This window comes from Sander lucioperca, chromosome 9, assembly GCF_008315115.2.
Source record: "Sander lucioperca isolate FBNREF2018 chromosome 9, SLUC_FBN_1.2, whole genome shotgun sequence".
Taxonomy (NCBI): domain Eukaryota; kingdom Metazoa; phylum Chordata; class Actinopteri; order Perciformes; family Percidae; genus Sander; species Sander lucioperca.
In genome coordinates this window covers 6947357-6958554 of record NC_050181.1, presented here as the reverse complement: position 1 = coordinate 6958554, position 11198 = coordinate 6947357, and the positions used below count along the sequence as shown (strand labels likewise).

The 11198-nt window shown below is 38.4% G+C and overlaps 1 protein-coding gene across 6 annotated transcripts in view; it reads right to left on the bottom strand.

Annotated features, from left to right (window-relative positions):
• Window positions 1–2925: 2925 nt before the first annotated feature.
• LOC116045930 (RNA-binding Raly-like protein) overlaps window positions 2926–11198 on the bottom strand; it is a 53100-nt gene continuing 44827 nt past the window's right edge. For 4 of the 6 annotated variants that reach the window (XM_036005413.1, XM_036005414.1, XM_036005415.1 and 1 more), the window contains 3 exons: window positions 7492–7605; window positions 7118–7275; window positions 2926–3663 (listed from right to left, as the gene is read on the bottom strand). In XM_036005413.1, the coding sequence (XP_035861306.1) occupies window positions 3604–3663; window positions 7118–7275; window positions 7492–7605 (332 nt within the window). In that variant the 3' untranslated portion in view covers window positions 2926–3603. Of the gene's footprint in view, window positions 3664–4375; window positions 4414–7112; window positions 7276–7491; window positions 7606–11198 lie in introns of all 6 variants that reach the window. The other 2 variants (XM_031293951.2, XM_036005416.1) reach the window with 2 other exon arrangements.

Sequence of the window (11198 nt, the reverse complement as noted above, 5' to 3'; positions counted from 1 at the left end):
GACACAAACAAACGTGTTACATGAAAAACAGACAAAGACATTTTGGTGTATAATAGAAATTATGCATTTGTCACAAAGTAACTATAAAATTATTGTCTTCAAATTAAATTACTCTTTCCTCTGAACAACTCAATATAATCTCCCCATTGATGCATTTATTATAAAACGTGTATCTGATGCCTCAGACCCACTAGAATCTTTAATGGTAGTATACAGTATGTTTAATAAAACCAACGCTAATATGCATTGCTAAACCTGATTTCTTTTTTAATACTGCTAAAAGATAAGCAAAGTTATAAAAACCACTGTAGAAGAAGAGTGTGACACACCTCACAAATATTTAACACTTGAAAGTGTTATGCAAACAAACAAATGTGTGACAAATTGCTTCCAGTCAATAGTGTCTGTAAAAAAGTCAAAGTGAAATAATCAACTTTAACCACTGAGAACAAAGAGTTAGAAGAACTGTAGCTGATAGATGAAGACTTTGACATTTTGAATTAGTTATTCATAGAGGAATACATTAAATCTGTCTTGCGTCGCTGGTATGAAATACTGCAATAGACACACTGTTGTACTGGTTGTAGCTTTCAGCAGGAGTTGTTTGGGCTTGACATGCCGAGAGAGCTTGTACACGATTCTGTCTGTCTGGTCCCATGTGGTACAGTATGATACTGTAATCCTTTACCTGGAGGACAGGCCTTCAAGGTCCTGACTGGCATGCAATAGGGATGTTTGCTCTCGCCCTTTTTCTTCCTTCTCTGCATAAATTAGGTCATGAACCAAATAACTAACAACAGGAGAACCGTCATACATTGGAGCCTAGCTGAACAGCTAGAGCATCTTGATTTTACTGATGATATTGCACTACTTGCACACACTAACAGATGCAGGACAAATCACACACACGAGGAACAACTTAAGATCAACACATCAAAAACAAAAGTCATAAGAATCAATAACAAGAACAATGCAACAATAATCACAGATCATAACCAACTAGAGGAGGTAGACAGCTTTACATACCTTGGGAGCATAATGACTGTGGATGAACAGAGGACGATGTCAAGGCCAGAATAATAAAGGCAAGAGCAACAGCATTCAACATCCTAAATAAAAACATTTGCAAAGCGAAAAACCAAGCACTTAAAACCAAGCTGAAATGAATTATGTTGTACAGATCTGAAACATGGAAAATAACTAACATCCTCAACAAACTACAGACATTTATCAATCGCTGCCTTCGACGCCTCCTGGGAATCTACTGGCTCGACACCAACACCAACCTGTGGGAGCCATAGAATGTGTGGTAGGAGCACACCAAGCAAGAACCCATGGCACTTTAAATTAGGAGAATGAAGAGGAGCTGGATAGGCCACACACTTAGAAAACAAAATAAACCAATCACCAAGCAGGCACTAATATGGAACCCACAAGGCAAGAGAAAGAAAGGAAGACCTACACCGACCTGGAGAAGAAGTGCAGAACAAGCGATTAAGGCTGAGGAGCTGTCATGGCAGCAACTGGATCGGAAGGCACAAGACCAGAGAGGATGGAGGGCTTGGGGAATATAAAGGCCTTAGTAAGTAACTATATCATTACAAATGGCTCCTTTTTATGCTTGCTTCCTTTCAGATATAATTTATAAAAGCTCCTACATTAGCTCTATCTTTGACTTGGAAAACAAAGCTTGCTGCGAGTTGTTCGTCCTCGCTCAAGTATGGCTAATCACAGATGTACTATAAAGATCCTGACCTCTGTTATACTCATAATTCATCCAGCAGCTACAAGCCGGTGATTAATTCAGTTCATCACACACTGAACATTGTCCATATTAAAGGAGCTGCATGACTGATCATTGTACTCACTGGCTGCTCGCCAGCAATTATAAAACCAATGATACCTGCAAACCAGCCAATGGCCCTCCTTAACCTGTGAAAATGATCTGGTGCTAATGAAGTGAGTGTATTAGAAATGCCATCTGCTGCTGCCTTACCACCACTTATTGCTCAGAAGCTGTAGTTTTCAAGGGCACTGTAGAAAAAAAAATAGATGAATATTCTAGTGCAGAATAGGACTAATGTTTAGGAATGCTATAATTAAACTTAAGTGGAGGATTTGTAAATTTAGCTTTAGGCCTGTGCCTCATGGTTTTGCTAAAGGAAAAGTCAGAGGATCACCAAAGTCAGCAGGATTTATCTTCTGAGAATCGTGAATGTCTGAACAAAATGTAATGACATCCATCAAATAGTTGTTGAGATATTTCCGTCTGTATGTTCATGTTTAAACAGAATGATAACAGAACAGAGTTAAGAACTATCTAAATACAAAATACAAAAAACTAAAAACATGTGGTGGATGCCCCCCTCCTACTCCCACTCTTCCTGGTTCCAAACTCCCTCCCCCTGCAGAGACTGTCACTGCTTGATTACTTTGGTTACAGTGTAGTGTGTGCTAAGTTAGGGACTGATGTGCTGGATTTATAATAGCAAGGTATGGTATAAGGGATTTCCACGTCTTATTAAATTGTAGAAGCCTATTACCCAATGGTTGTTGAGATATTTCCGTCTGGACCAAAGTGGTGGACCTACAGTCAGACAGACTCACAGTAATGTTTCTCCCAAGGCTAAACATGTTTTTAGACTGGAGGAAAAAGTTAACTTTACGTTTAGTCAGGTAGAAACTTTCCAATGCTGCGTCTCATGTCGTACAAGGTTAATACAAACGATTGTTGAAGTTGTTTTGCAAGCAGTAAGTGAAAATAGAGTGTTGTACCGAGCAGAAAACCCCCACAGAACCAGAGTGTGCATCCCCCCTCCAAGATTGTGTGTGGAAATGAAAGCCACAACACAGGCTGCTTGTTTTCTTCTTTTCTAGGGATTAATGGGTTTATTTAAATTAAAAAAAAAAAAAAAAAAGTTATCATCCATAGCAGTAGCTATCCATAGCTGTAACAGATGCAATGAATAAAAATGATCCATAATAGCCACATTTTTAACATGCAGATAGTAAAAAATTGCCTCTTCTAATCTTTTGTTTACCATAAACAAAATGTAAACAGAACTCAAAATGCATCTTCAAACGACAAACACGATATGCATACACAACACTGTGTGGAGACATTTTGAATAAATTACATACTATGTACATTTCAGCAAACATGTACGAATTAAGCAAAATCACATAATTATCAAGTGTTACATTCATTCATATATAGCTCTCTGTCAGCGTCAAGGCTCTTCAGTTTTCAATGCACAGAAACGGAACAAACATTACAGCAAAAGAGGGTGTTTCATGGTTCATCTGATTGATGAAAGTAACCGTATTTCTATGCACAATACAGACTATTATATATTAAGCACACAATACATTGTCCTGTTTTTTTCACGAGGGCAATCAGCTTGAAGTGAAATTATTGATTGCTCTTTGCAGTTGATCTTGCAGTAGTCTGGAGAATATTGATAACCAGCATTTCGATAAAGTACACAGGAGCGTCATGTTCTAATGAGGCAAACAAGCGAAAAAACAAGTTTGAAAAACTCTTCCACTGCTGTCAGCCACTCCTGTCGTTGCTTTCGTTTAATTTCAAATACAGCTTCTTGATCAAAAAGGTTTTGCTGGTATCTGTCCTCCCATCTTCTTATACTGTAGCCCCCCACCAACCTGAAAAAAGATGAAAAAACAAGACAGACTGCAATGAAAAATTATCATTACCTGTCCTTCACAGTAAACCTGTGTATAAAAGGTGGCTACATTATAAGGTGCTTTATCTGCAAGATTTCGCTGTGAGGTAAAAAAACAGGAGGTGTAGGAGCTGCGACTAACATCAAAACAAACTAATGCTTCTGATTATACCTGCAACCAATGAGATATCCACCTGAGGACAAACGGTTCATTATGCCATCATCTTAATGAGCCATCATCTTCAGAGCGGCTGAAAAAGATTTCCCTTATCGGGCACTTGCGGACAGCAGGGACGAAATGTCAGCCAGGAGGCAAATTAAATCTCAAAGCTATTTGTTCATACAAAGTAAATCAGGGGATTTGAATGTTGTCTGATGGAAAGTGCAGATGAGATGGAGTTGTATCTCTGCGGCTGTTCAGACAGTCATCAGTAATAACTGCAGAGAAGCTGCCTTTCCTTACGCTCCCAGATGGAGAGAATGAGAATGCCATTTAAAGGACGTGATGAGCAGCGTTTCTCAATCTGTCTAAAAGTGGAAAAATTAGCTGAGGATCTTTTGAGCTTCTTTTTTATGCTGGGCACTGTATGGACTGTTGTCCGTACACTGTTAAATGTTTTTTCACAAAATCAAATGCCAGACAGTTTGTTTCCATATGAATAATTTCCTTTAATCAGAGATTAAATACTGACCTTATTCAGTTGTCAATGTCCGATATGTGATTCTCTATCTGCAATTAAAAGAAAAGGAAAACAGAGACATCAGTGAGATGGACATCCACTCTTATAACTGGTTGTTCTACACTTCCTAATCAATTTAAATGAAACAAGGAATTTGTGTTTTCATTAAACTTGTATGTTTGTTGTTTGAAATGTCACATGGATGGCTTTTTTATGGAGGTACCAATGGCAAAATATATCAGAATAAAAATAATTCAGAACTGCTTTTAAGGTTACTAAAAAGTCTGCTTGAATATATCGATTGGTTTTCATATTTGTCCACGGTAAATAAGGACACAAACAGCAATATATAGATACAGACATATAGAGAGATACACTTCTTCAGAAAGTAAAGAGTTGGTTGGATAATTTGGTTTCCAGGTAATGCACAAAGTGTCTCTATATTTCTGGTAGGTTTTTATCTAAAATATCTGTTTATTGAGCAGTTATATTTCACATACATTACAGTTTTGCATTCAAAGCTCTTTTTCATTGTATATACATTTGCGCCTGCAGCAGAAAAATGAACAGAACAGAGTTAGGAACTATCTAAATACAAAACACAAAAACACATATGGGGAGAGAGATAAAGATAAGTAATTACCACATTATATCTTGTTTATTTAATACTTACAATAACCAAAGTCTAAAACCAAACAATTTGTATATGTATTTATATTTAGAGAATATGTAACTAACAGATTATTTGTTGGCTGGCACCAACTGTGTGTAGGTTTAAACTTAAACTAGCCTAGTCATAACGTAAATTATTACTAGATTTATGAATTACTAAAATCAGTTGCACCATGTAGATAGGTTACAACATAACTCTAAGCAACAACTATGTAAATAGTTACACATGCCCCTAGGTTATACTACGGTGGCCTACAGGGGCAGACGCCCTGCAACTTAAGAAAACACATGCTTTATAGACAAAACACAAGCAAATTAAGAAAACTTCATTAATTTGACAACACATGTGCAGCATTCAGCAAACGCGCTGCAAATACACACAACACAACCAAATACATAAACGCACTGCAAATACACACAACACAACCAAATAGATAAATGCAGTGCAAATAAAAAACGATGCAAAAAGAAAAGCACGCAAACCCCGAAAAAAGAAGCGATGCAAAAAGAAAAACTTCATTAATTTGACAACACATGCGCAGCATTCAGCGAACGCACTGCAAATATCACAACACAACCAAATACATAAACACGCTGCAAATACACACAACACAACCAAATACATAAACGCGCTGCAAATACACACAACACAACCAAATACATAAACACGCTGCAAATATGAAACGATGCAAAAAGACAACGGTTACCAACAAAATAAGTGATCAATCTGTATTCATATTGTGGAGCAATTCGCTCTTGAAATAAAAAAAACCCGACAGGATTTATAGTCCCTCCCTGTTTAGTAAACCAGCCAATTTACCGTGGGATTTATCAAACTGAATAAATCCCGCCTGCACATATAAACACAAAACTGCTTTGCTAACTCCAACGTGTTGTAAGTAAGACATCTGCTGAAAAAGTTATTGTATTTATTAGCATGATTGCCGTACTGTTTAGTTCACAAACATCCAACACACCAAAGTACAAACACATAGCGGACCAGACGCAAGCTTTTATTTTGAAAAGCCGAAGCTTGGGGACAGCACCAGCCGGGAGGGCATGAGATGGGAGCATAGACTGTATATTAATAATATATTATGTTATTAATAATAATAATAATAATAATAATATGAATTTAATATACAGTCTATGAGTTCTCCAGGCTGCAGCCATACCCGACTAATGAAAAGGCAGAGCGCTCTCTCCCCGTGGGGTCGAAAATCCAGCTGTTCCACTAGCTGCTCCCTCTAGAGGTCTGGAGAACTTCCGTTGTGTAATCTGAATGCTGCGTTTTTTTTTTGTTGCATTTGTTTTCTGGGTTTGTGTGCTTTTCTTTTTGCATCGTTTCATATTTGCAGCGCGTTTATGTATTTGGTTGTGTTGTGTGTATTTGCAGTGCGTTTATGTATTTGGTTGTGTTGTGTGTATTTGCAGCGCGTTTATGTATTTGGTTGTGTTGTGTGTATTTGCAGTGCGTTTATGTATTTGGTTGTGTTGTGTGCATTTGCAGCGCGTTTGCTGAATGCTGCACGTGTTGTCAAATTAATGAAGTTGTTTTCTTAATTTGCTTGCGTTTTGTCTATTTGCGTGTGTTTTCTTAAGTTGCAGGGCGTCTGCCCCTGTCGGCCACCGTATTATACCCTAGGGGCATGTGTAAATCATAAAATGTCACAGAATTGTACTCACTGATGGTAAAACGTAAATAAAAAAGCAGTCTGTCATACAGCATAATTCTCTCATCAATGCCCCTAGTAGTAGTGGTGCAACAATTTTAGTAGTGATTTATAAACAAACTAGTAGTTACTAAGCCTCTAGTGTCGACTTTACAGCCTAACTTAGGAGACAACTTAAACAGAGCTGGTGCAACCCAGTACTGGAGTCTCCACTGGTTGCCTGGCAACTGCTCAAAAGCAAGATTAGTCCAGCATTGTTTTTACACGTCTGTTTTTGTGCAGATTAGACGAACAAGATAAAACATGTTAATTACTGAGTTGGTAGGCTCATTTTGTTACCTTTAAAACAGAGCCATGCTAGTTGTTAGACAGACACACACACACACACACACACACACACACACCTCACCATTTCACTGGTGCCTTCATCTTCAAAGATCTCTTCGCCGCCGTCCGTCATCTCCCCCGCCTCCACCTCAGCTGTCCCCTCCGTCTCCTCTCCACAAGAGTGGTCTGCTGCATCACCATGGAGACACACACACACCTCATCTTGTTTCCTCTGCATGTCTGGGAAAAGAGAGACTAGCAGTTAACATCAGAGCATAATCGATTTATCTTGTTTTTTACAAATAGAATAATCTTTCTTTCAGACAAGCCACTTTATAAAGCTTTAATATTTTCTGTCTCACTTTGCTCTGTGTGTGTGTCTTTTTTTTCTTCCACATGTATACTGCATATGCATGCTCCTGCAGCAGACACGTCCTCCCCTCCCTCAAATCTTACCGCTGTCAAAGCGATGTTGCCTCTCAATCTTCTCTAGTCTTCCCAGCAGTGAGTCAATCTTGGTCTTGATCTGTGACAGCTCCTTCTTGATTGTGAGGAGCTGGTCTGTCTTCACTGTGAGCATCAGTAATAAAGTTAAAAAGCATAATGTTCAATGTTTGACAAGGAGAAAGACAGTTACAACAGCTACTGCACTGATCAGACATGTCTCATGTCTCAGCCAGGTTCGTTGCCAGAAATGTGGCTGAGGCACAATCAGTAAAAGGGCGTACGAATGGAAGCCAAAGTTTATGATATAATTTGCTGTACTGCATTATGTGGAGAATACTGATTAGTATATGTGAGAGTATGAGCAGTGAAGTGGCAACTGTTGAACAATTAAGGAAACTATATTTTCATAGAATCTGGATCTTATTTATTTCACAGTTTTGGTCATATTTCCTATTAGTACTGTAATAAAAACACTTTTCTAACCAACTTAAAGGAATATTTTGACATTCTTTGTAAATACGCTTATTCACTTTCTGGATAACAGATTTTGTGGGTGCTGGTAGGTCGATTGTGTTACCTACAGACAGAGCCAGACTGGCCGTTTCCCCATTTTCAGTCTTTGTGCTAAGCTAAGATAACCGGCTGCAGCCTTATATTTAACAGACACATATGAGAATGAGATCAATCTTCTTATCTTGCTCTCTGCAAGAAAGCAGATAAGCTAATTTCCCAAAATGTCTTACTATTGATTGATATTTTTGGGCCACTTGGGGCAGCACAACAAGCTGTACACAACATTGACCAAGTTGATATAGCAAATGTGTTTGTAAACAATTGCTTATTCACACATTAAAAGGACAATTCCGGCGTAAAATGAACCTATGGGTTAATAACATATGTGTACCAAGTCGAACGTTCTCTGGGACATGTTTTCATGCTAATCGAATGCGTCTCTAGCTTTTAGCAAGCTACTGCAAAACCGGTGGTTAGCTGCTAACGCTAGCTTTCGGGGCCGAGGGTAAATCACTATTTTCTACCACTAACAAGGCTCAAAATAGCACCACACTTAAACGGTAGCATAATGAGGGTCCCTACATGCAAACCGAAGCATTGAGAACATTGTAAGTGTACAGACAGTTTATTAAAAAGATAGATTATAAAGACAGTAGCGTTCCTGTTTACATTCAGCCGCCATCTTAGAAAACAGTCATGAGCAGTCAAATCACGAACGCTGTGTTTGAGCTATGTTACTGGTTACTGGTTGCGCGGCGTTCGTGAAATGAAAACATGTCCCAGAGATCGTTTGACTCGGTACACATATGTTATTAACCCCTAGGTTCATTTTACGCAGGAATTGTCCTTTAAGCAGTTACGGAGCAACATTATTAGTCATTTGGAGTTTTGTTTCTGGCCACCTGGCAAATGTATGTCCCATATTTACTCTCTGTTAGCTCAGTTTTTGGCCTCTACCAAGGAGAGAAATATCTGGCTCTTTAGCTACTAAATGCTCCACTATGTTCACTAGCTATTTGCTAACAGTGTCTGTCTACCATTTGCTGCGGAGCTGAAAAGCGGTAAGAGTGAACCAAAACAGTACAGTTGCAGGCCATACAGCTAAACAATGAGCTGAAAGACGCTAAAATGCTTCATAGATCTGAGAAAACCGCAGAGTCAGGTGATAATTCTCTCTGGGTTCATACAAGCCACACCTTTTACACAACACAGATATTTGAACCATTATTATTATTATAAAATATCAATTAGTTTAGCTTTCTTGCTGAGAATGCTAAAAAGAAGTTAGACAGGAGAAGAAACACAAGCAGTCCGATGAGCAGACTGGTTTTAAACAAACCTCCAGGTTAGCCAAACTTCTTTGGAAGATGAAACAAAGGTGAACAGTAAAACCAGAGTGATAGAGAAAGACAGAGTGGCGACACTCCCATTGGACTCCGTTGTACGCTTTTTGCCGCCTACTTCCGGGGTATGCAGTCTCGCATAGTTCCAAACAATCCATTCACGGTGTCGGACATCATTCATTTTCATTGCTGGCCGTGGAGTAACTTCTGAGGTAAGTTGATTAAATAGCTACCTCTTTTGAATTGTCAACTGTCTATATTGTATCAGAGGCCCTTTATGATGCATATGACAGATATTTATTTGTATGTGTGCACAGCGTAATTATATATATTTTTATCTTGGTAGCCGACCGATTGCCTGCTAGTTTGTTAGCTCGTTTGTTAGCCTGACTTCGCCAGCTGTGAAGGTATCGCTACACCAACAATTACGAAGTTCAGTAGTGAATCTCTGACAACTTTTATTTAGTTAGTTATTGATGTTGGATTACTAGGATCATTAAAGTTGATTAAGGACGGATTTTATTTAGGTTTTATCTGCTGAACCTGATGGTGTTAGCTAGTCAGCTGAGTACTGTGTGTCTAGAAATAAGGTTGCGTTTGTTTAATTATACCCTTGAAAGGGCTGTTGGATTACATGTATGAATACAAATTATTCCACACAAAAAATATCAGTAAGTGACATGACAATGACATAAGTTTAAATATGAAAAAGTATTAAGGCAAATTTCACAGTTGTGTTTTTTTTTTTTTTTTACTGTTGATTTATTTAACGTGTTCCACTGTTTAAGTTAAATAATTGCAACATCTTTCCAGAAGTCAGCGAGTAATCGTGTTAAATTATCTTGATTTCAATATTGACCGAAATAATTATGATCATATTTCTTTCCATATTCGAGCAGCCCTAGCTGGTGCTGGCGACGGCTGCTGAAATATGAGGCAACTGGAGGCTGCAGACGGTGTGCCGGGGATGGAGAGGCCAAAGACATCCATGGCAACCAGTAAGGTGTTTGGCAGTGGACTAGATGTTATGACCTTAGTTGAGGAAGTCTGCTGTGTTGAAATTGCCTTCTTAGTCTGACTCTTGCTGCCAAGGTACCCCTTATCACGGTTGTTTACCTTCCTCTCAGCCCTGATGCACTTTGATTGTCATCACATGTTTATATTTGACAGTGTCAGTATTTCTGTTTTAATCTCTGTACTTTGCTTGGATCCTTAAGCTCAGCCTGATATATGTGGAGGATTTTTTTTTGTTAATTAATCACTTATATTATTCCCCCGTTCCTTCACTTTGTTCTTGTTTTTCAAGTAAGATACACAGCACACCTGTTCACACATTTGTTGTTCTTTTTCCACTCATGACTAACTTTGTTTTATTTATTGATACCCCTTGGCTCTACTTTGTATTTATTCATGCTATTTCCCACTTGTTTTTTATTCCACAAACCTCAGCCTGATATATGTGGAGAGGATTTGTTTTATTAAACACTCAGCATCACAAACACTAACCCCCAAAACTCCTGGCTCCAGCTTTACATGCTGCATCCTCCTTTGCAGCGTGCGGTTAGGCAGTAGAATCTGCATTTGCTGAAGGGTTTTATAACCAGTGGTGCCAGCGGTAAATCTTATTTGTATTGTTTTTTTTTTTTTTTTAATTGTCTCCTTTCCCCACTGTATTCCTTTTTTCTGTACTTGTTCTTGTTGTGTCACTCATTGTTCAATTAAAAAAAATACATTTCATTTATTCATCCAAGTGTAATGAGTTGTTATTCTTTAATATATGTGATACTTTGTGTATGGCTTAGTCTTAAAATGATAATGGTTGTGTGGTCAACTCCTGCCTCATCAGAAAAAGTGGGCTGG